Source organism: Dipodomys merriami, unplaced genomic scaffold (genome assembly GCF_024711535.1).
Source record: "Dipodomys merriami isolate MVZ:Mamm:240054 unplaced genomic scaffold, mDipMer1.0.p SCAF_13, whole genome shotgun sequence".
In the NCBI taxonomy this organism is placed as follows: domain Eukaryota; kingdom Metazoa; phylum Chordata; class Mammalia; order Rodentia; family Heteromyidae; genus Dipodomys; species Dipodomys merriami.
The window spans coordinates 584706-609893 of record NW_027202604.1 but is presented as its reverse complement, the minus strand read 5'-3'; the positions used below and the strand labels follow the sequence as shown (position 1 = coordinate 609893).

The 25188-nt window shown below is 39.7% G+C and overlaps 1 protein-coding gene across 7 annotated transcripts in view; it reads left to right on the top strand.

The window, feature by feature from the left end:
• The window catches only part of Arhgef3 (Rho guanine nucleotide exchange factor 3), a 359337-nt gene that overhangs the window by 325296 nt on the left and 8853 nt on the right, over positions 1 to 25188 (top strand). For all 7 annotated transcript variants that reach the window (XM_070018470.1, XM_070018471.1, XM_070018472.1 and 4 more), the window contains 6 exons: positions 1589 to 1759; positions 6244 to 6306; positions 9795 to 9891; positions 10039 to 10115; positions 15948 to 16205; positions 23057 to 23227. In XM_070018470.1, the coding sequence (XP_069874571.1) occupies positions 1589 to 1759; positions 6244 to 6306; positions 9795 to 9891; positions 10039 to 10115; positions 15948 to 16205; positions 23057 to 23227 (837 nt within the window). The remainder of the gene's footprint in view (positions 1 to 1588; positions 1760 to 6243; positions 6307 to 9794; positions 9892 to 10038; positions 10116 to 15947; positions 16206 to 23056; positions 23228 to 25188) is intronic.

Genomic DNA, 25188 nt, shown 5'->3' with positions numbered 1-25188 from the left:
TAATTGGAGATAAGAGCTGCAAGATTTTCCTGCCAGGGTTGACTTTGAACTATGATCCTTACATCTCAGCCTCTTGAGTAACTAAGATTATAAGTGTTAGCCACCAATATCCAACTTGAGTGCGTTCTCTTAAAAAATACTCTTTAAGAGCTAGGCAAGATAGTGCACACCTATAATCTTAGCCATTTATGAGGCTGAAGAATGAGGATCAGTTGAGTCCGAGAATCTGGGACCAGTTTAAAGAGATAAGAGACCTTATGTCTTTAAAAGAAATCCCTACATTATTGAATGTCATTGTTGAATATCAAAATAATTGGTAACTACATTAGAACATCACATGTAAACTCAGTTTGTCTAGAATGGCAGATGTGATTCTAAATGTCTAGCTTTTGCTCAGATCACAAAAGGCCTTGTATGCCAAAGTAAGGAATTAGAATATAACATTGCTGGCCACAGGGAACACTTATTAAGTGAGAGTATGAGCACAGTAATACCTCTTTGCTTTGACAGTTTCCAGTGAATGTGTCAAAGACTTGTAGGGTAAAGACTATGAAGTTACATTTACCTTGCTTTGTATTTCTTATGAGGAATACTGTGCTCCTCTCAGCCAGGGGGTAGACTGCAGGTGTTATACCACCATAGTCAATAAGGGCCTCTTTGGAAAAAAAAAGAAGGGTTATCAGGGGTAGACATCATTTGCTGCCAAGATGGTATTTGGAATGAATAGTACTTGGGACTTTCTTAGTTTACAGAACCTCGGCTGAAATAACAAGAAACAGAAGAATGTATTAGCCCATGTAACCAAATGTCTAAGAGTAGCTCTACCTGGCTTCAGGCACAGTAGAATCCAGAGGCTGAAACAGTAAAGTTTTATAACATTTGTTCCCTTCTTCCCTTTACCACTCAGTCATTCTGGCCTTCTTTATGTATCCATTTCTTCTCTCCTATGACACACAGGTTCTTCTGTGTGACAAGAGAGAGTTGCAACAAGAAGGTTCTATTGTAAATCTCCTGTACTTACAGTCTTAGAGGAATAGACTTCTCATTTCTCTCATAAATCCTGAAGCAAATTTGGGGGAAATAACACCTCCTCTGACAAGGATAAGGTAATTGTCTTATTGGTCAGGGTTGGAAAAGCCAGCCACCTAAACTATAAACAAGAGAATGCCAAAGATAATGGAATCCTGCTCTTAGAAAGAGAACAGGTGTGCTAGCTTGTTTTGTTTTGATGACCTACCATTATTGTCCCTTGTCCTATGGAAAAAGGAAGATGTCCACTAGAAAGAAGGAGAGCGCAGTGGTCATGTGTGAGCTTGTGCCATACTCTGCTTCTGTAGTACACTGGGAGTCTGGATCACACAGCGGATGCTCCCAGCCCAGCACATGTGTGACAGGGTCTCCCTGGCCAGGTTTCCTCAGCACGTAGGCACAAGACAATGCCTCACTTCCCAAAGGCCTTGTGGCCCTGGCTCTCTTTCTTGTAAATATACGATTTATGTTCTGACAGACCTACAGGAAACTGTTCAGAGGATCCACCCAGACCTGCTACTGACCCTATCCATTATGGTTTGTTTTCCTCATTGTTCAGCGATCCATTAGCTTCCGCAGTGAGAGCCGCTCTGACATCCTCGCCCCCCGACCCTGGTCCCGAAATGCCACCTCCTCAAGCACGAAGCGGAGAGATAGCAAGCTATGGAGCGAGACCTTCGACGTGTGTGTCAACCAGATGCTTACGTCCAAGGAAATCAAGCGTCAGGAGGTATGGTAGGGGCTCAAGACACTGGCACAGATGGACCAGCAACAGAGTTCCCTTGTGGGCCAGGCCAGGCAGAGGACATGCCATTCCTCTTCAGCTCTGTTTTGCATTGCCTCTAGTGGAGGACAAGTCCTGCTGGGTGGGTTAGCCTCTACTATAAAAAGAAACAGATGGGGCTGGGAAGGTGGCTCAGTGGTAGAGAGCTTGGCTTACAATGCATGAGGCCCTGGGTTCGATTCCTCAGCACCACATAAGCAAAACGAAAAAAGCCGGAAGTGGCGCTGTGGCTCAAGAGGTAGAGCGCTGGCCTTGGGCTGAAGAGCTGAGGGACAGCGCCCAGGCCCAGAGTTCAGGCCCCACGACCGGACCCCCCCCCAAAAAAAAAAAGAAAAGAAAAGAAACAGATGCAAGAACTAAGATGAGTCTCAGATGGTAAAAATGAGGCCCTGAGTTCAAACCCCAGCACCCTCAATAGAAATTGAGGTGAAAAATCTGAGTTTCTAAAGATGTTAAAACCAAGTGTCTAGACAGAAATTCTGAACTTCACAAACACAGCCATTTTTGTAATTTGATGTAATTTTAGAAAATGTATAATTATTGTATTATCATATATATATGACATGTATAACACAATGTAAATAATGATATATAATATCTATAATAATATAATATTAAAATATTATAATTTTAGAATATTTTATGAAATATCCAGTTGAAGGAACTTCTGTTCACCTTGGTAAAGGAAAATTTCTTCTCTATGGAACATAGTTCATTTCATTCCTTGGAAGTTTTCTGTAGCCACAGCCCTAAGTAGTTATGATATTACCTTTAAGAGAGGACTTGTGTCCTGGCCTCCTCTAGTGACCCTCTTAGAATGTGGATGCTTCATTGAGAACATGACATTAGCCAGGAGAACATTTCAAAACTTTCCAGATTCTTTGACCAGGCAAAAAATTCTTCTAGGAATGTGTCCATTAATGCCAGGGCTTGAACTCGAAGCCTTGTACTTTTGCATTTTTGCTCATGGATGGTACTTTACTACTTGAGCCACACCTCCAGTCCACCATTTTGCTGGAGATTGAAGATTGAAGCTTGGAGCTTAAAGCTCTCAAATTGTTCTGCCTGGGCTGGCTTCTAACTGAAGTTCTCAGTCTCAATCTTCTGAGTAACTACAATTACAGGCATAAAGCCACCAATACCCAATTTCTTCTAGGAATTTTATTTCCAGGCTATTTGTACCCAAGCAAGAAGATACAGGTGTAAGGCTGCTTACTGCAGTAATTGCAGTAATTTTTATAATAGTACCAATTTAGAAAGAGTCTTAAATACATGAGACACTATTCAACTATAGAAACACTTGAGAGACTGTTCATTAGTGTGTTTGGCTAAGTGAAGCAAGGTAAAAATAAGACACAGAGTATGCTACCATGTATATGAAATTAGAAAGATGAATGTGTATACATGTATGTACTTGCTTATAGAACCAGGAATTGTTTCTGGAAGGTTGCCCAAAGAACTAGCAGTAAAGTTTGTTGCCTTCTAGAGGGGGCTAAAAGAAGAAGGTAAGGGGGAAAGATTTTACCATGTTCCCATTGTTGCACCCTAATTGCATACTGTATATGTGTATTATCTATTCAACAAAGAATAAATGAAGCCTTTAAAAATAATACATGATCAGGCAATGGTAGTACATGTTAGCAAGATCTCATCTTTTAAAAAAAAGCTGAACATGTGTCATGCAAGCAACACAGGAAGTATACATGGGAGGATCGCTGTTTGAGACCCCTGGCAAAAATGTAAGCCCCTATCCAAAAAATAACTAATACAAAAAGAGCTGAGAGCTGGGCATTGGTGGGTCGTGCCTGTAATCCTAGCTACACAGGAGGCTGAGATTTGAGGATCACAGTTTGAAGCCAGCCTGGTCAGAAAAGTCCATGAGAATCTTATCTCCAATAAACTACTCAGAAAAAGCCAGAAGTGGCACTGTGGCTAAAGTGGTAGAGTACTAGCCTTTTGCACAAAGAGGCTTAAGAACAGAAAAAAAAGAGCTGAGGGCATGGTCTAACTGGTCACGCTCTTGCAGTAGTAGGAGTACCAGTTTGTAATGTAATGCATGACCAATAATCTGTTGGTTAATATGATATTTTACATTTATTTGCTACTTATCTCTATTTCCCAGCATACATCTTCATATCTCCAAAAGGATATTTTGGATGATAAGGTGCTGACTAATGGCTGTCAGCCCATGATAGTTTCAGGTGTGGACTGGTCACCAATGAGACAGAGGCAGGATTAGAGGGGGTCAGACTTTGAGCCCCAGCCCTTACCTCTGGCAAAGGGAGAGGGGCTAAAGGTTAAATTAGCAAGAAATGACCAATGATTGACTCAGTCATGTGATTATGAAGTCTCTATCAGAAGGAGGTTCAGCGCTTCAGATAGTAGGTTCCAGAGTATTGTGTACCTGGAGAGCATAGGACTCCACATCTCTCCACAGTTCTTTTCCTGCCCATCTTCTTGCCTGGTGTTCATCCATATCCCTTGTAAGTGAACCAGCATACATAAATGCTGCCCTAAGTTCTGTAGCTGCTCTAGCACATTAATGAGACCTAATTAGAAGAGGCATGGGGACCCTGATTTATAGCCAGTTGATAAGATATGCAGATAAAGTAATCTGGGCTTTCAGTTGGTATCTGAAAAGGGGACTGAGCTCTTCCTTATGAGATCTGCTGCTGTCTCCAAGGTAGAGAGTTTGACGGAGTTGAATTAGAGGACATCCAGCTAATACTCACTGCAGAACTTAATGCTTTTTTAGTATGTAAGATCACCACCCCTCCACCCCCCCCCACACACACACCCCCGTACTGTCAGGGAGTGATCTGACTTGTAGTCCTTCAATGAGACACCATTTGCAAAGCATTCCCAAATGCACAGAGTGTTCTGTGCATCATAGTTCTTTAAATGATGATGGCTTAATAGAACCAAATTAGAAATGGTCCATTTATGCACTCTCATGCACAGTGAGCTCCTGTCACTTATTTATTATACCTGTGAGACTAAGAAGTACTGTAGAATGAATTAACATCACCCAATTCTATTTAGAGTAACAAAATGTTGGATTCTTGCTGCTGTCCTGGCCTCAGAACAAGAGCACATTGAGAATACAGCGTTCTGCTGAGATTCATCCTCTGTTGAATAGAAGGATGCAAACTATGGAGGCCCAGTTAATAACACAGCTGAGTACCTTGCTGAGGACAGGCTCTGAAATATATCTTCTGATTGCCACTGGTAACAAAGATGCAGAATCCATGGCTCGAGCTGTAATTGTTTTTTGTGGGGGTTTTTTTGTTTGTTTTTTTTGGGGGGGTTGTTTTTTTCTTTTTTTGGGTCCATTCGTGGGGCCTGAACTCTGGGCCTGTGCACTGTCCCTCAGCTCTTCAGCTCAAGGCTAACACTCTACCACTTGAGCCACAGCGCCACTTCCGTCTTTTTTCTTTTTGCTTATGTGGTGCTGAGGAATCGAACCCAGGGCCTCAGGCATGCAAGGCAAGCGCTCTACCACTGAGCCACCTTCCCAGCCCCATCGAGCTGTAATTTTTTTAATTATCCTTTTATTACTATTATTTTAGTAGTTGTACTAAGGGGTCTCAATTCCATAAGTCATATTATGAGTATAGTTCATCTTGATCATTGGTGATACCTAAAATACTTGTCACTTATTTGGCTTCATCAAAGTTCTGTAATGTAAATAACTGACTTGCTGAGTGGGAAACCAGTGGAAACTCTTTCTTCCACAGAGAAGCTCATTGTACAGAAAATTTACATTTTTTCCTTGCAAGTTTTAGCTACTAGATGCATTTGGTTTAGATTATGTGTGTGTCTGTGTCTGTGTACGCGCACACATACACGTGTTTAAACTCAGGGCCAGGGCTTAGTTATTTTGCTCAAGGCTGGCACTCTACTACTTGAGCCATGTCTCCATTTCTGTTTATTTGCTAGTTAGTTGGAGATGAGAGTCTCTCAGCTGGCGCTGGTGGCTCAGGCCTGTAATCCTAGCTGAATAGGCTGAGATCTGAGGATCGAGGTTCAAAGCCAGTCCAGGTAGGAAAGTTCGTGAAACTCTTATCTCTAATAAACCACCAGAAAACCGGAAGTGGTGCTGTGGCTCAAGTGGTAGAGCGCTTGCCTTGAGCTGAAGAGCTGAGGGACAGCGTCCAGAGTTCAAGCCCCACAACCAACCAAAAAAAAAAAAAGAGTTTCTTAAACCTTTCTTCCCAGGCTGGCTTTGAACTATAGTTCTCAGATCTCAGCCTCTTCAGGACATAGGATTACAGGCTTGAGTCACCATTCCCTGGCCTTGGTTTAGACTAATTAACGTTGGGGGTATGTTTTTTAGGTCAAGCAGATTTACAGCCTGAAGTGCTATAATCAGCTCTGTTTGTTTGAATTTGAGGAAGAGTTCAGTAAATAGATTTTATCTTTTCATGCAGGCGATCTTTGAGCTTTCTCAAGGAGAAGAAGACTTGATAGAGGACTTGAAATTAGCAAAAAAGGTAAAGTTAACCCCAGCCTGTCCTGTGAGTCACCTCCTATCGTTTCCTCTGAGTGGTTTCATCATGTTAGGAACACACTCTTCCTGACCAAGACAGGTCCTCAGATAATGTGAAGAACCAGTAGCTATAGAGCAAGCAGTGTGGAAATGATGGAAGCAAGAGGACAGAGTAGCTTCTGCGCCTGGCACTGTAGGGGTCACCCTTGTGTATTTCTCAAAGCACACATCAGCGTAAATCAGAGTGCCCTGGAGGCAAAGCTTTATGTAAACCTAGCTACTCAGGAGGCTGAGATCTGAAGATCACAGTTTGAAGCCAGCCTGGGCACAAAAGTCATGGAGAGTCTTTATCTCCAATAAACTACCCAGAAAAAGGCATTGTCCTAAAAGTCTTACATGCAAGCCCGGCGCCAGTGGCTCATGCTTGTAATCCTAGCTACTGAGGAAGCTGAGATCTGAGGATCGCGGTTCAAAGCCAGCCCAGGAAGGAAAGTCTATGAAACTCTTATCTCTGATAAAACACCAGAAAACCAGAAGTGGCACTGTCGCTCAAGTGGTAGAGCACTAGCCTTGAGCTGAAGAGCTAAGGGACAGCACCCAGGCCCAGAGTTCAAGCCCCAAGACTGACAAAAAAAAAGTCTTACATGCAGGATTTCTTTGACCACAGGAAGGAATGAGTGTTTGAAATAAAGGCATTTGCATCTTGAAAGTGGATGAAGTGTGAAGTAAGCAACTGCACACATCATAACTTAGAGTATTATATAGGAAAATTCATTTTATGGTTTGTTTTTTAGTTTCATTTTTATGCTTTGGGTTTTTTTGTTGGTGTTATTTGTGAACTCAGGACTTGGACTCTGTATCTGAGGGTTTTTTTAATTTTTCTTCTTCTCTCGAGGCTAGAGCTTTACAACTTGAGCCACAGCTACACTTTTGCCCTTTTTTTGGTGCTTAATTGGAGATAAAAGTCTCATGGTCTTTTCTGCCAGGATTGGCTTCAATCTCTGATGCTCAGCCTCTCTAGCCTCCTGAGTAGCTAGGATTACAGGAATAAGCCACTGGTGCCTGGCTTGTTTTTTGGTTTTATTAGTGCTGGCAATCAAACCTAGAGCATGCTAATAAGCATATGATCTTTTACTGAGCTGTACATAGCCTCATCTGGAAAATTGTTTCTTATTGTAGGAGGAGAAGGAAACACACACCTTACATCATTTATATCTTGACAACAAACCTGCCTCCAAAAACCTTTGCATTCCAGTCAGAATGGGAAGAATCTGAAGTACAATCTTACAGTTCAGAAGCTCAATCTAGATTCTTTGATCTGATATTCATGGGGCTCTTAAGTGAATCACAAGGATGAACAGATACTTTCCTTCTTTAAACAATCCTCAGTCCAACATTCTGCTAATATGAAGCCAACTTCTAGCATTCCTGAGATGACAATTTGAGTTTTCTTGAAATACAACCCGAGAAACCCAAGTTTTAGGTAGGACTGAAGGAAGAAAAAATCAGAGAAGACCAAAGTCAACATGCTGGTCCTATGTCCAACATCCTCTTCCTGTATCAAGATTCCCCAATTCAGGCAGACACTGCTGGCTCACACCTACAATCCTAACGATTCAGTAGGATGATAGTTCAAATTGCCCTAGCAGAAAAGTCTGTGAGACTTCATCTTCAGTTAACCAGCAAAAAGCGAGACTGGAACTGTTGTTGCTCAAGTGGTAGAGAATAAGCCATAAGCAAGTAAGCCAAGTAAACATGATGAGGTCCTCCTTGAGTTCAAGCCCCAATAGTGACAAAAAAAAAAAAAGTTTCTGCATATATATGCTTCTGTTGTAGCTCAGTGGTAGAGCTCTTGCCTACCATCTACAAGGTCCTGAGTTCAATTCCAAACACTGAGGGGGAAAAAAAGATTTCCCAAGATGTTTCACAGCATCCTCTGTCGTACTGGTCCTGCCTTCTCTGTTCAGTCATCCAGTCTCCCATCTTCCAGGCACCGATCCCAATGTAGTTTGTTCTCTCTTCCCTCCTCTTTCTTTCCTCTTCTCTCTTTCTTTGTATTGGTATTTAAACTCAGGGCCTTATGCTTGCTAGGTAGTCAATTTACTGCTGATCCATGCCTCAGCCCTCAATTCTTCTTCAGTATTTATTTCTTCTCCCTCTACCTTCAGAACTTCTCTTACATACTCTAGCTTTAGCTTTCCGACCATCCAGAGTGCTAAGAATTTGATTATTTTTTCTGTTACATGGCATTTCTCCTGTTGTTCTTCTTGAAGTATTTATTAAGCATATATTTAAATTTGTATATGTTAAGAACAGTCTTCCCAATTCACTTTATAAAGCCAGGTAAGGGCAAGAACTGTGACATCTCTGTCTCTGTCTCTGTCTCTCTCTCTGTTTCTGTCTGTCTGTCTGTCTGTCTGTCTCTCTCTCTCTCTCTCTCTCTCTCTCTCTCTCTCTCTCTCTCTCTCTCTCTCTCTCTCTCTCTCTCTCTCTCTCTCTCTCTCTCTGTTTCTGTCTCTCTCTTTCTCTCTCTCTCTCTATATTTTTTTTTTTTATTTTTTTGCCAGTCTTGGGGTTTGAACTCAGGGCCTGGGCACTATCCCTGAGCTTCTTTTGCTCAAGACTAACACTCTTCCACTTGAACCACAACATCACTTTCTGTGGTACTGAGGAATTGAGCCCAGGGCTTCATGCATGCTAGGCAAGCACTCTACCACTAAGCCACATTGCCAGCCTTTATATTCTTTTTGCTGTTGGTGGTTATAGGGCTTGAACTCACAACCTGGGTGCTACCCCTGAGCTCTTTTGCTCAAGACTAGGCTCTACCACCTTGAGCCACTTCCAGTTTTCTGGTGGTTAATTAGAGATAACAGACAGACTTTCCGGCCCAGGCTGGTTTTGAACCATGGTCTTCAGATCTCACGCTCCTAAGTAGCTAGGATTACAGGTGTAAGCCACCGGCACCCAGCTCTGTCTTTATATTCTGTCATAGAATTCTACAAACTCTTGTTGTTTAATTACTTTTAGTAAGAGTTTATGGGATTGGCAGAGGATTTGTTTTCTTGTCAATAGTAATGAGTGACAAATCACTTTTTCTTTAAATATGGATGTACTGCAAAAGCCTAATTTTGAATAAAGGACTTTTTTCAAGCTATAGGACCTTGTTATTTTGAAAACATAATAATTAAATCTCTATACCTACTATGTCCTACTTTATAGAAGTGTGCTATCCTGGGGATATAGGAGGAAACTTTGAAGAGAAAAACAAAACAAAACAAAACAAAAAATGCTACTATGCTTTATCAACAGCCACAGAAGGCTGAAGGTAGAACTGGATTCTCTCTTGCAGCCACACCTCTCCTCTATTTCCACAGTGATATGAGAAAGTCATGTAGGAGAGCCATGGTGTGTATCACTCACATAGTGCCTCCTAGTGAAGAACTGAGCTCCTCTGATTTTCAACATTTGTGTTCATATCTTGTCCTTGTATAGGCCTATCATGACCCCATGCTGAAACTCTCCATTATGACAGAACAGGAGTTGAATCAAATTTTTGGAACATTGGACTCTCTGATTCCTCTACATGAAGGTATAATTTTGTTCCCAGAATGAGTCATGACTTGCAGCCTTATTTGAGTTATATTATAGTAAGTCAGCAATTATGTAATCATGTGAATAACCCAGAACCTACTTCTAGCCCTGTTCAAAATAAGCCTTCTGTTTGTTTTTTTGCCAGAGCTCCTTAGTCAGCTTCGAGATGTTCGAAAGCCTGATGGCTCGACTGAACATGTTGGTCCCATCCTCGTAGGCTGGGTAAGAAAAGTTCTCTAGTCTTGGATGAAGATCGATTTGATTGTTTTGCTTTGTTTTTAGTATTTGGGATTGAACTCAGAGCCTCATACTTAAGACAGATTTTAATAATTTACATAGTGTTTCATTGTAGCGAGGCTTTTCTTATTAGCAAATATTGGTTTCACATTAAAAAACCAAATTCCTAGTAAAATATTCTTAAGCATATAAGCTTTAGCTCTCTAAAGCATGAAATTTTTCCTTCATGCAAATTTACTATATTTAAAGACAACATGTCACTTTCAAGGTAAAATAAGTAAGTGCACATGAAACTATTACTTATTTTTTATCAAATAAAACTAGATAATATTTGGATTCAGGCCAACTGTTAGAATATTACCATTTTTGACCCAGTAAAAATTGATTGCCATATTCTTATCCATCACTCACAAAAAGTTTTATTAAAAAGACTTTTTAATAAAGATATATTATTAAAAAGACTTACAGAGCCAGGCACCACCAGTGACTCATGCCTGTAATCCTAGATACTTTTTTTAAGGCTAAAATCTGAGGATTGCAGTTCATATCCAGCCCAGGCAGGAAAGTCCATGAGACTCTTATCTCCAATTTACCACCAGAAAACTGGAAGTGGTCCTGTGACTCAGAGTGGTAGAGCACTAACCTTGAGTGCCAAATCTCAGGGAGAGTGCCCAGGCTCTGAGTTCAAGCTCCATGACCAACCAAAAGAGAAAAAAAAAAAGACTCAGTCAAAATTTCATAAGCAAGGTAAAAGTACATGTTGCTAACATTTAGCACATATATGATATGTAGTAGCTTCATAGGAGAATTGGCATATGATGACTTATCCCAAAGTGACCTATTCTTTTCCTAATTTCATAAAGAAATAAGCTATGAGCTTATGTCAAGGCTTCTATATTTATAGTCTTCTGACTGAATTCTTATCTATTGGGTACATAATATGGTTAGTTGTTCATTTGTTTAATTTTATATGGATCTGTTTCCTTTTAAGAATGTCCCACCCCAGTTCCAAGTGATTTTTGTCATGAAGCAGGTTATGAAAGTAGATTACCTTAATGACTTCTTCCAGACAACATTAGATCTCTTGATTCTACCTACTATTCCAGAAAAATAGGTCGGAAGAGCCAAAAACAGAACAAGAATTATTTCCTTGTTTGAAGAGTGTTGAGTAGGTTATGAGTCCTACTGCCACCTTGCAATTTCCCTCTCTCTAGCTGTGTTTGTACTCTTAATTCTCCTAAAACTTTTTAGTCCCCACTAGTGCCAAAAAGATATGCATAAAGTTTTAAATCTTGGTCTCTTACCTTGTGCTTCTCAACTAATGCTTTAATCTAAAATCTTGCAGAATTTAATGTCTTGGCTAGCTTTTTAATTCATGAGCCAATTTTAGCACTGAGGCTGAAATATCCAAAGAGTATCTGAAAGACAAGTAATGTTCTAAGATGAATAATTTAGAAAAGGGGCCTTAATATTTCAGGATAGATCATTTATCTTATACTCTTGACTTTTATGATATATAAGCCACAGTAGATGTTTTACTTTCTTTAGTCCACAAAGAAATTTCTCTAAAGAGAGCCAACCAACTGGAGTTAGAAAGGGCTCAATGAGAAGAATTATTCCTTAAACTTCCATAATTTGTAGAATGCTTTGATGAATAGCAAAGGGGCAGGCCATTATGCATTGAACAAGGATGACTGTTCTGTTTTTGAAGAGACAGTAACATTAGAATATACACTACATGTCTTTCTTAAACATCATATACAAATTGTGAATTTATGTCAGGAGCACAGATTGTAGGAATTTTCCCAGTTAAGAACTTCTTTATACATATTTGTTACTTTTGTTAGGAAGTTAGTTTGGGCTAGGGACATTTTTGCAGTCCTTTTCTGTACATACCCAAGGGAAGTATGACTCTACAGCACATTGCCATCGGGGCCTGTGATAGTACATGGGGACTTAGCCTAAAATTAAACAATTGTTGCCAAACTCCATGAGAAATGGTCCTTATTTATCAGGACTGATGAGCTGGTAAATGTTTTCCCTCTTCTAACTGCAGATGTGTTCTTGTGAGTGGGAACTGTAAACCAAGGGGTAAATATGTTTGAGTTCTGGACTTTTTAACAGAACAAAGTCAACAAACTTTGTGGAGTTTGAATGAGACAAGTCAGAGCCCATTAAACCCAAGAAAATTTGATTTATTTCCCCCCTAAAGGAAAAGAATAAAAAACAAAACAAAACAAAAAACCTTTTAAATAAGTGACTATCCAAATGTGGCCTTGCAGGCTGGTCCTTTTGACCTTAGAATGAATCAGTTACTTTTGCATTTAAGACCTTAAACAGAGTGGCTACTTTTTTTCAGGGAACCTCCCTGGTTACTGAGGATCAGTGTCCCCTTTCCTAACAGATCACTTTGTTTGAGCAAGCCTTTCCCATCACAAGAAACAACTGCCAAAGTGACTGATCATAGTAATAAAATAATTTGTATGTGCTCCAAAGTAGCAAGTTCTCATGGTAATTTGGGCTCTAATTAAATTTTAATTCAAAGAGAGAAGCAGAGTCTATGGTGGCAGAAAAAAATAGATTTTTATGTCAGTTTTCACAAAGTTAGAGGGTTAGAAATTCTTTTGAAACAGTGAGAACTTTTCTTACAAAGTCTTGATAATCTATTCATGAGATAATCAAGTACTTCAGAGTTTTGGGGGAAAGGAATATGAACAGGCCTCAAGCTCCAGCTGAGTGAGTAGCTTTGCTTCCCTAAACCACAAGTTCTTCAATTAAATGTCACGGGAACAATCATAATAATAGCTGGTTGTTATTGATTCATAACTAGGAGCAAACTCCAAGCTACATGTTCTATATTCTAGGTGAGGAAGACATCAATATAGGCATTTTATAAGTGGAGAAAGATGCTGTAAATGGAGAAAGATGTTACAAACAGCTGTTCAATTTTATCTTTCAACCGGATTTTCCAATTCCAGTATCTGTCCTCATCACTACTAAATTTTAAATAAGTAAATGTGGTTGTATTTGGCAACTAAGACAGATACAGTCTTCCTGTGTCTAATTAAGATCAGGTGTGATCTTCTCTAGCTGGACTAGATAGCCTGAACCAGTCATGCCAGGAAATGAGCACCCTGTCAGGTGTGAACACAAAAACAGAGCTTCACTTTGTTGCCACGGTAGCAGGTGGCAGGATCAGAGAGACTAATGGGCCGTTGGATAGCAGTGTGACCTGAGTTCCTTGTTAGTTTACATCTGATGGATTCTGCTAAGTTGTTTCTCCGTAATGAAATTGGTTGTTTCCAGGTCTTTTAAAAGGCAAGGAAGTGGAAATGAATTTAAAAGAGCCAGAGGTGCTTTTTAATTAACTTTGAAAAGCTTAATTACAAGCACCATATCTGGTGTGTGTGCTGTGTAAATGTGTGTGTGTTTGTGTGTTTATGCATGTTTTCCAGTTACTACTTTCAAATAAAAAGTGAAGGAATGATTTCTGAAACTCTAACACAAATCAAAGTAATATATATTATATAATATGTAATGCTATATATATTACATATATACTATAATCTGTACCATATATTTATATTATGTGTATATCTTTTTGTATATTTATGTATAAATATATTTTTTATTTTTTATATAAATGTATTTATTTATACACACATGAAAGGAATATTAAGCTTACTAGTAAACCTTTTAAACACTACTTCCCCAGTAATATTTGTTTTAGTCACTTCAATATGAAATGTAAAAAAAGCAGTAGAATATTTAAGCTTTCAAATGATACTGCTTTATTTCTAAGCAATGTTCCCAAACCATCAAATATTACATCATCTTGTAATCTGTTAAACATTTATCTATTAGTTCACCAGAAACACAAAGTGTTGTATAGCATCCACAAGTACTGAGGATGTAGAAAAAAAGAGACATGCCCTTGTCAGTTTGGCATTGAATCCTCTACAGAGGAGGTGATATGGTGAACACCACTTCCTAATTGATGCAGAGGAGAGGAAGAAGTACAGCTAGACCACTAGCTTCATGTTATTGCAATTGCTAGCTTCAAGTTAGGATGCTGAGCCCCAGGAGCCATTAAGATGGTGAAGTAGAAAAAGGGATGAGAAGCTCTTTCCTTGAGACTTCAATGTGGTATTTATACATAATATGACTGATGGGACATGTCAGAGAAACAGTGTTTCAATGGGATGAAATCAGAGGAGTTAACATTTTTCCAACTCTTTAAGCCTAAATTGTTCTTTTGCTTTATAATGTGATATAAACCATAAGATATAGCCTCAAATCTTTGCTAGCCTGTCAGAACTAATTCGAAAGATTTTAATACATGATTCCTATTTTTAATTTTTAACATTTTTGCTTAACCTTTTTTTTTTATTTTGGCCAGTCATGGGGCCTGAACTCTGGGCCTGGGCGCCGTCCCTCAGCTCTTCAGCTCAAGGCTAGCGCTCTACCACTTTGAGCCACAGGTGCCACTTCTGGCTTTTTCTGCGTATGTGGTGCTGAGGAATTGAACCCAGGGCCTCATGCATGCAAGGCAAGCACTCTACCATTGAGCCACCTTCCCAGCCCCTGATTTAACTTCGTAAGGCCCATTATAATTGACAAGCCTTAGAATTAGGTAATCTTAACTAATGTAGAGGTGCTGGCACTAAGCCACACTAGGGGCTGCACTGTAAAGTCTGACCCACTGCTTCATGTGTGGTATGTGTGCCACTAAATCTTCTACATGAGTTTCATAAGAATAATTTTTTTAGCCGGGCGCTGGTGGCTCACGCCTGTAATCCTAGCTACTCAGGAGGCTGAGATCTGAGGATCGCGGTTCAAAGCCAGCCCGGGCAGGAGAGACCGTGAGACTCCTATCTCCAATAAACCACCAGAAAACCGGAAGTGGCGCTGTAGCTCAAGTGGTAGAGCGCTCGCCTTGAGCTGAAGAGCTGAGGGACAGTGCCCAGGCCCAGAGTTCAAGCCCCACGACCGACAAAAAAAAAAAAAAAAAAAAAGAATAATTTTTTTAGAAGAAAAGAAATTCTATTAGTTACCAATGGCTCATGCCTATAATTCTGGCTATTCAGGAAACTGAGATCTGAGGACTGAAGTTCAATGCCACTCTGGGCAGGAAAGTCTGTAAGACTCTTACTTATATCCAATAAGCTACTGAAAATAAATAAAAATAAAAAATAGAAGTGGAGCTGTGGGTCAAGTGGTAGAGCACTACTCTTGAGCAAAAGAAGCTTACACGTGCACACACACGCGTGCTCACGCGCATACACACCCACACAAAGCTGAAGAAAAGAAATCTTATTGTAAACAATAGGTAGGTGAGTGGGTAGGTGGACAGACAGATGTCAGGCTGGCTAGGAGTATGGCTCATGTGTAGTAAATGTGAGGCTCTTGAGTTCAAACCTCAGTATTAAAAATAAAGACAGAACAGAAAAGGTAGCTTTTGTCTTTCTGGACGTCTTTGAAAAGATTGGGAAAATTTTGTACTATAGATGCCTGTAAAAATTCCACTTCATTTCCAACTTGGATTGTCAGAAAAATCAAATTGTGATAGGGATCTTAACATTAAAGAAAATAATTGTACAACTCGTTTAATGGAAGCCAGCCAGGGCCTTAAGAACCTGTGCATTTCTTCTGTTTTGAGGATTCAATGATGTTATTTTCTTTGGCCAGATAAAGGAGAGTTGGCCAGGTCTGGAGACTGGTTTGGTATTTGTTTAGTCCCAGTGAGTAAATGGTAGCTTGTAGCTTCAGAGCTCAACTATTTTAACTCCCAACCTTCTTTTTATGCATCCTTTTTAGCTGCCCTGTCTCAGCTCCTATGACAGCTATTGTAGTAATCAAGTGGCCGCAAAAGCCCTACTGGACCACAAAAAGCAAGATCACAGAGTCCAGGATTTCCTTCAGCGATGTTTAGAATCCCCCTTTAGCCGCAAGCTAGATCTCTGGAATTTCCTTGATATTCCAAGAAGTCGTCTGGTAAAATACCCTCTGCTTCTTCGAGAAATCTTGCGGCACACACCAAATGATAATCCGGATCAGCAGCACTTGGAAGAAGCTGTAAGTTTCTCTTTCTCTCTTACCTGGTCATTTCCCCATTACAGTTAGTGGATTGGGTTTATGCATCCTACTTAAATGGAAACGAATGGGTTTATCTGTACTGCATACGTTGGAATGTTGGGCTCCAGGCCTGCTAACTGTCAATCTGGTTTTTGTATTGCAATTCACCCGTCCTTTCTTTGCTGCAGTTTTTCTAACCCATAAAACACAGCATTACTTGAAATATACTTTAAGGTCTCTTTGGTTCTAAAATTTCTTGACTTTGCATCACTGACTTTAATCTGGTCTTGTAGTTGCTGACTGTGAAGATTTTAAATTGAATCACCTATCTAGTAAGACAATGAGAGTGCACATTTCAGTGTAGTCCCAAAGCCCATTTGTGAAGGTGACATCTGTTTAAGATCTAGCCCCCTATAGTTCCCAGTTGCAGTGAGGAGACTAATCCAACTTCTTGCTAACCATCAGGTTCCTCAATCAGCAAATATTTATTGAGTATGAGTCAGGTAATATGAAAAAATACAGATATTTCCTTGGCAGCGACAGATGATGATAAGGGAAAAAGGATTCTATATCCTTAGAATATTATAAAGCATGAACATTCTACCCAGAAAGCTGATTTTCACTCTTTAGCATTGGGGGAAGACCAGTGGACACACCAGGGAAGCAAGTGTCCTGACCACAGGTGTAAAGAAATGACAAGCCACCAGGCGCTGTTGGCTCACCCCTGTAATTCTATCTATTCAAGAGACTGAGAAATGAAGATTGGAGTTCAAAGTCAGCCTGAACAGACAAACCTGAGACAAATCCTGCCTTGGTAGGCCTTGAACTTCAAACTTCAGCTCTCAGCCTTCTGAACCGATAGGATTATAGGTGTGAGCCATCTGCACCTGGCTTTGCTTGTTCCCTGTTTTATTTAGGCACAATAGCAACAGGATATAGTAATTTGAATATCAAAAGCCTTGAACCTACTGAGCAGAGTGCCAATTGTCTCCCACAGAGGGGTTTAATAATTATGGGTAGTACCAACAACAAAAATAGTAGTAATTACTGACATTTATCAAGTATCTTTTAAATCAATTTTAAGTAATTGCCTTATGTATAATACTCATGTTATAGGCAATACTCATAACTTACGAGAGAGAGTAGGGAGATGTGGGAGGAAAAGGAAGAATAATTTCCTGCTCCTCAAGCAGAAAATGGGAATAAGATTTCCTTGTTGGGATCATTTTCTAGATTCCTCTTGGACCAGTTGAATAGTTTGCTCAGGTCCAGAGCCAACAAATGATGGAATTATATTCAAACCTCCATTCGTGTGGATTCCAAATCCTGTACCTTTCTACTTAATAGCCCTGTATATTGATGTGGAAAACTGGCCAGGTTTTTGAACTCTGTTGCCTTTGGAATTGCAGATAGCTGTCTTATTACCAGGTGGGATTTGTGGTAAGACCTCTATGATGCCATGTAGTATAGATTAAAATGAGGAATGACTCCTTATTCATGAGGTGTTCTGCGTATCTGACAGGCCCAAGACACATAAACCAGGCCCTGGAACTGCATGGAACAGGGCCACAGGCCCCGGGGAAGAGGCCGGCTCACTTCATCATGTCCTTTGGTTACTGGGAGGGGTGCGATTGAGTTCTTCCTCTTCATATTTCATCCTAGCAAATGTGTAGTCTGCAGGAATAAAAGCAACAGTGAGCTCCGGCTACTCTAAATAATTACTTTTGGGAAGCACATGAGCCTGCTCAGTTTTACTAAACAGATAACCTTCTTTTTAATACACAACATGAAAGGATCTTGTCCTCTTTAGAAAGAAAACTAAAAGTTTCGAAAAAAGTTTCAAAACAAAAGTTTGAATTCAAAAAACAGATGGATAAGAATATGATTGTTTGCAACATGAAACGGTATGCAAGTTACCAGTTTCCTTTGAACATAAAGTGCAAAGCCATTTTCAAAAGTTGAATCTTTTCACTGGACATTGATAAAAATGAACTAAGCAGCGATGGGAGGGAGGGAATGAGAGGGAAAGATGGAGCAGCTTACACTAAGCAAAAGGAAAGAAATGTACATATCACCCAATGTGGAAGAAATAGTTGTCAAAGTTCATAGAATTCATAAACATTATAAACCATGATAATGACAATTTGTCTTGTGCAGGTTAAAATGTGTTTGTGACTTTAAGTATTACTATCTCACAATACTGTGAAACTGGTGAAATTGATGTAATCACTTAATCTCAATAAAACATTTACTTTAAAAAAGCTGAATCTTTTTTCAGGCAGAACTAAGCATGAAGTACAATATACCGCATTTATTTCTAAGTGTCTGCAAAGCAAGCCTTCTAAGTGCCCATTTATAGTATGGAGTATTTTCCCCTTCTTTTCAAAATGAGCAGAATTATTTAGCTGTGTACTATGGGGAACATTGTCAGTGTTTGATAGAAATAAACCCCATGGTGCTGATGTAGATCAACTTAGATGTTCCTTGAATAAATTTCCATCTATACAAAGGGGAAAAGCCAGAGGTCTCAGTAAATTGCAACTAGGAGGTTGATTGCAATCAGTCCTCTGATGAGATCTGTTAGTTAGGAATGATGGAAATGTTTGGCCAGGTGCCAGTGGCTCATGCCTACACCACTTAGCCTCTTGGGAGGTTGAGATCTGAGGTGGTTCAAAGCCAGACCAGGCAGACAACTTTGAGAGACTCTTCATCTGCAGTTAACTACCAAAAATCCAGATGTGGAAATGTGGCTTAAAGGGTAGAGCACCCGCCTTGAGTGAAAAAACGCAAAGCAAGATCATGAGACCCTAAGTTCAAGCCCAAATACCAGTATAATAAATGAATGAGTGAGCAATTGAACAAATGAATGAATGAAATGGTTCCCAAAGGGAACTTCTTAAAGTAGAACTGGCTATTCAGATATTTCACAGAATTAGCTATTTAGAGGCTGGAACTCTTAAGCATTGTTTCTGACAGGGCTGGGAATGTGGCTCAGTGTTAGAGTGCTTGTCCAACATTCATGAAGCCTTGGGTTTGATTCCTCAGTACCACATAAAACAGAAAAATCCCAAAATGGCACTGTGACTCAAGGGGTAGAGTGCTAGCCTTGAGAAAAAGAACCTCTGGGACAGTGCCCAGACCCAGAGTTCAAACCCCAGGAATGGCTTAAAAAAATTGTTTCTGACAGAAAATTATCTTGCAAACCATCTCTGCCCTGCTCCCACCACTGCTCTCCAACTGCTTAAAAAAAGTGGGGGAGCCAGGCACTTGATTACAGGCTTGTGCCTGTAGTCCTAGTTACTCAGGAGGCTGAGATATGAAGATTGAGATTTGAAGCCAGTTGAAACAACAAAGTGTATGAGACTCTTATTTCCAATTTGACCACCAAAAAGCCAGAAGTGGCGCTGTGCCTCAAGCCCTCAATTCATACCCCAGGGCTAGCACAAGAAAATAATCCTTGAACTCAACAGTCAGAACAGTTCTTCCTTTGAACAGACAGCCACAATGAACACTGCTGTTCTTGTTTCATGTCGGAAGCTGATGACATTAGTACACATTGGAGTAGATAGCCAGGGCTTTTAGATTCCACTATGCATGAGGATTCCAGCATCTAGCCTCTGTACAGTTGTATTTCTCATCTTCCTTCCTTCACTATGAACAATAAATTTCAGTTTGCAACAATAAGCTTAACTTAAATGCATAACTACCATGACAGTTTATTAGTAGCAATCTGCTGTATGTAACTTATACCTCCCTGACACTTTGCAGAATAAATCTCCCTTAAGACTCAGGACATGATATTCAGGAAGATATAAATACAAAATACAAATACACCATTTTCAATAAATGAAAGTGGGCTCAGAGTTACTATTGCAAATGTATATAAAAACTATGGAGTGACAGCACTGTTGCCATTGTTTTGTCTGTATTTTTTTTCAAATAACAGAGAAAGAACAGTATTTGAAGGTAGTTATAGCTGCCTAAGGAACCATGGTGGCATTTGAATTTATGAATCTTCATTTGATATGCCACTGTTAATTCCCTGAGTTCAGTTAGGAAGTGAACACATCATTCTGTCTGTGGTGCATTCTTTTTGGGCTTCCTGAACACTTGCAGGCAACTTGAAAAATTCACTCAAGTACTGTCTTATGATGACTCTGCCCCAGTAATACTTAACTGGCAAGATAAGCCATAGCCATCAATGCTAAGGTCTTTCAAAAACAAGGAATTAAAAAGAATATTTTAAAGAATATAGCTTCATCTCTGTATAAAGAACATGAGTAAGGTAGACATAAAGCAATTTCTCAGAAGCTTCCATGTTTTAAGCTTCTGACAACCAGGGGCCTACTCTTGTTTCTTTGAAACTGCTATAACATGGAAAGGTACTCAACAAACAAACATTAGTTAAGTTAATTTGAAGGATGAGTCATGACTTTAGCCTATTTTGTGAAATGTATTATTGTTTTGAAAACAACTGTTAGGAGTTTCATAGATCCCTTCTTTATTTCCAAAATTTTTTTTGGTAGCATTATTTTTTTAAAAAAATTAAGGTCCAGCACCATGTGGAAGGATAGACTAAAATTAGGAGAATTGCCATTTGCCGCTAGCTTGTGCAGAAAATTCTGAAGATCCCTCCCTATTTTTGACCTCATTGACATACATCTGTCATCTTAGCTACATGGAGTCTGAGACCAGAAGGACTGAAGTTTTAGGCAAGCCCTGGCAGAAAAGTCCAAAAGTTTCTATCTCAGACTAAAATAGGTGGATCACAGTCTTGGAGGATACCCAGACAGGAAGTAAAACCCTATCTCCGCATGAGGCCGGGAACTGAGGGCTCACACCTGTAATCCTAGTTAAAGACTGAGATCTGACAAGTTCAAATCCAGCCCAAACAAGAAAGTTTGTGAGACTCTTATCTCCAATTAACCACCAATGAGCATGAAATGGAGCTGTGGCTTCAGTGGTAGAGTGCCAGCCTTGATTGAAAAGACTCAGGAACAGTGATTACACACACACACACACACACACACACACACACACAACTGGAGGCCAATGGCTCAGCAGTAGAGTACCTGCCATAAGTACAGCCCAAAACATCATCATCATCATCATTTGTTTTTCACTATTTTTACCCTACCCTGGCCTCAAACTCAAGATCCTTCTGCTTCAGCCTCCTGAAAAAAAAAAAAAAACTAAAAAACATACAGGGGTGGGAGGGGCTGGGAAGGTGGCTCAGTAGTACAGTGCTTGCTTTGCAAGTGTGAGGCCCTGGGTTCCATTCCTCGGTACCACATAAGCAGAAAAAGGCAGAAATGGGGCTGTGGTTCAAGTGGTAGAGCGCTAGCCTTGAGCTGAAGAGCTGAGGGACAGTACCCAGGACCAGAGTTTAGGCACCACCACCCCCCACACATCCTCCCACCCCCTCACCACCAGCTTTTTTGGCCTTTGATCAACCCAAAGCAACTGGGTAAATACTACTAGAGGATAACTTTTGTACTTCCATACATGTTAGGCAGATATTGTAGCAATGGCTGGTTTGGTAATTATATCCCATGTATACTTTAACACAGTATCAGACCTGGTAACTTCTGACTGAGACAAAACTTCTGCTTTTCACCAAGGTTGATTTTTTTTTTTTTTTTTTTTTTTTTGTTAAGTAAATGTGACCAAGAACTCACATGTGGGCTGGGAATGTGGCTCAGTGGTAGAGTGCTTGCCTAGCATGCATGAAGCCCTCAGTACCACATAAACAGAAAAATCCAGAAGTGGCACTGTGGTCAGGCTTGAGCTGAAGACTTCGGGGACAGTACCCAGGCCCAGAGTTCAAGCCCCACGACCAACAACAACAAAAGAACTCAATAGCATATATTGACATGAGAGACAGTACATATGTACTGTCCCATCATTGAGTCAGCATCTTTTCAGTCTTTCATTTATTTGTTTTCTAACAGTATCTAACTAACATTTAGACATGTTATCTTGATAAAGTTAATACATCAAAATATATGACCACTGATCACATCTAGATTGTTTTGGTTTTTGTTTTGATTATACCACTTTGAATCTAACTCACTTGTATATGCTATAGATGTGAGTGAAAATGTATATGTACATTTTTTTCCCTGTTTTTATCCAAGCCATATTCACACTAGTTTGCAAACATTGTTTTACAATAGATTGGGGTACCTATAGAGAGACTTTGAAAGTAGCTTTTAGCTTTCAAGTCCCCAAAATGACCTCCTCTTTTGGATTTCTTCATTCTGCTGTTTTCTTTCCTTGGCCCATGTTGTACAGGAGTCTTTTGTCATTATTTGAGACATGTAGTATAAGCTGGTCTGGAATCTACTACATAGTGCAGACAGGCCTTTTAACTCTTGATCTTCTTATCTCAGTCTCCCAAGGGCTAGGGTTACAGGCATATACCACCATGCCTTCAATATCAAAGATTATCTTTTATCTCTTCCCTTCAGATAAAATTATCAGTAGTTCTATACTTGGATATGTGTATAAATATATGTGCATATGTAGGCTAGGTAAGCCAACTCCTGCACAGAACTTTTTATGATTCTATGAAGTGAAATTTTTTTCATATAAAGCTGTATACATATAAATAGCTATATGTGTATGTATATATATTTATACCAATATATGTAGGTATATTTATATAGATGTACACATATACATATGAAAATAATTTTTATTAAGAGAAAGAATTCTTTTCACTTTCCCCAAAGCAGAACTCCCAATATTAGAAACTCAGCATTAGACGTGCTGTGTCTTGGTGACTCGTAGGCTAGCCCTGTGGATGATTTACTTACTTTCCTCATAAGTCCTCCTCTTCATTTCTATAGATAAATATCATCCAGGGAATTGTCGCAGAAATCAACATCAAAACTGGGGAATCTGAATGTCGTTATTATAAAGAGCGGCTTCTTTACTTGGAAGAAGGCCAGAAAGACTCCCTGATTGACTGTTCAAGGGTCCTGTGTTGTCATGGTGAACTGAAGAACAACCGGGGTGTGGTAAGTAGTTACTCTCCTGAGATCTTGTTCTGGGCCTCCCCAATTGCTAATCAACGCTAGCACTTTACCACTTGAGCCACAGCTCCTTTTCTTACTTTTTGGTAGTTGATTGAAAATAAGAATCTCGTTGATTTTCTTGCCCAGGCTGATGATCCTCAGATCTCAGCCTCTTGAGTAACTAGGATTACAGGTGTGAGCCACCAGCTCATCATAGATCTCCCAGGTGTTTGTTTTTACATCATAGAAATATAGATACATATATATTCTTCTTTAATTTTTCTTTTCTTTTTTTTTTTGGTGGTCCTGGGTTTGAACTCAGGGCCTTGTGCTTGCTAAGCAGGTACACTATCACTTGAGCCATGCCTCTATACAACTTTTAAAATACTTTATTATCATGGGCTAATATATATTCAGAAAAAATCTTGGAAACCAGCATAAGCTTGCCAAATTTTTATTTTGTTAGACCACAACCTTCAAAAATATATAACAGTTAATATTACCCCTTCTCTTCTATTATTATTATTATTATTATTATTATTATTATTATTATACCTAAGAAGAGATCTTCGTTAGCCCAGCCTGGCCTCTAACTCCTACCCTGCAGCAATCCTACCTCAGCTTCCCCAGTCGGTAGGACTACAGGCACACCTTATCACAATGTTATGTCTAAGTTACGGGTCCAAGTTTGATGTCAGAAAAGAAAGGATAATTTTTACAGGATTTTTAAAGAATTAATCTTGGAAAAACAGCTTTTAAATTGAATGTATTTAGCTACCTCAGAAACTCTTCTTGCTGGCAACTGAATAACCCATGTTTTTATATTATTGGGGGGTTTTGTTGTTTAAATAATCATCTATCTTCTAGTAACATGTACAGATCTCCTCTGAAGCACTTACTAATTGTTTATAATTATTCACTAATTGTATTATAATTCTGTGAGTATCTGTCATTATACCATGTTCTTTTTAAATGAGGCCTGTGTTTCGTCATCATCGAGAACCTATAACATACTGGGCACTAAACAAATGCACACTTGCTTATAGGATAGAGTTGAATTATATGAGACTTAAAAACGCATTCACTTCTCCAAGCTATTGTGTGTTTATTATTATTATTACTTTTAAGTTTCTGTGTTGAGATAGCCATGAAGAGAGGAGGTCTCTATTTTCATTATGTTTTGTTTTCAGCATCTAGCCAACCTCTAGAATGAAAGCCAAGAACTCTTAATTAAGAACTCATCACAAGCTAGCTACCAATTGCTCACACCTGTAATCCTATTTGGTAGGAGCCAGCCCAGACAAAAACAATGTGCAGAGACCCCCTTTTGTTGGTGGTGGTGGTAGTAGGTGCTGTCCCTGAGGTCTTTTGCTCAAGGATAGCACTCTGCCACTTTGAGCCACAGCTCCACTTCCTGTTTTCTAGGGGTTAATTGGAGATAAGTCTCACGGACTTTTCTGCCCAGGCTGACTTTGAACTACGATTCTCAGAACTCAGCCTCCTGAGTAGCTAAGATTACAGGCACAAGCCACCAGCCCCTGGCTGAAAAGACCCCTTCTTAATTGGCAGAAATAAATCACTGGCAGAAAAAAGTCCATGAGCCTCCATCTTAGTGTAAGAATTTGGTTGTGGTGGTTTATGCCTGTAATCTGAGCTATGGAAGCAAAAAAATAGGATTACAGTCCATAAATATACTCAGGCAGGAAGTGAGACCCTATCTGAAGAATAATCAGTGTATGTTACAGAACCTATAAGCATGACTCAACAGTAGAACGCCTGCCTAGTGAGGCCCCAGTAACCCCCCCTCCATCCCCCAGAAACAAATACACTCACACACACACACACACACACACACACACACACACACACACACACACACACACACACACACACACACACACACACACTCTTTCTCAAGCCAGGTAGGGCTAGAAATATGGCACAAGTGGGAGTTGCTGAGTTTA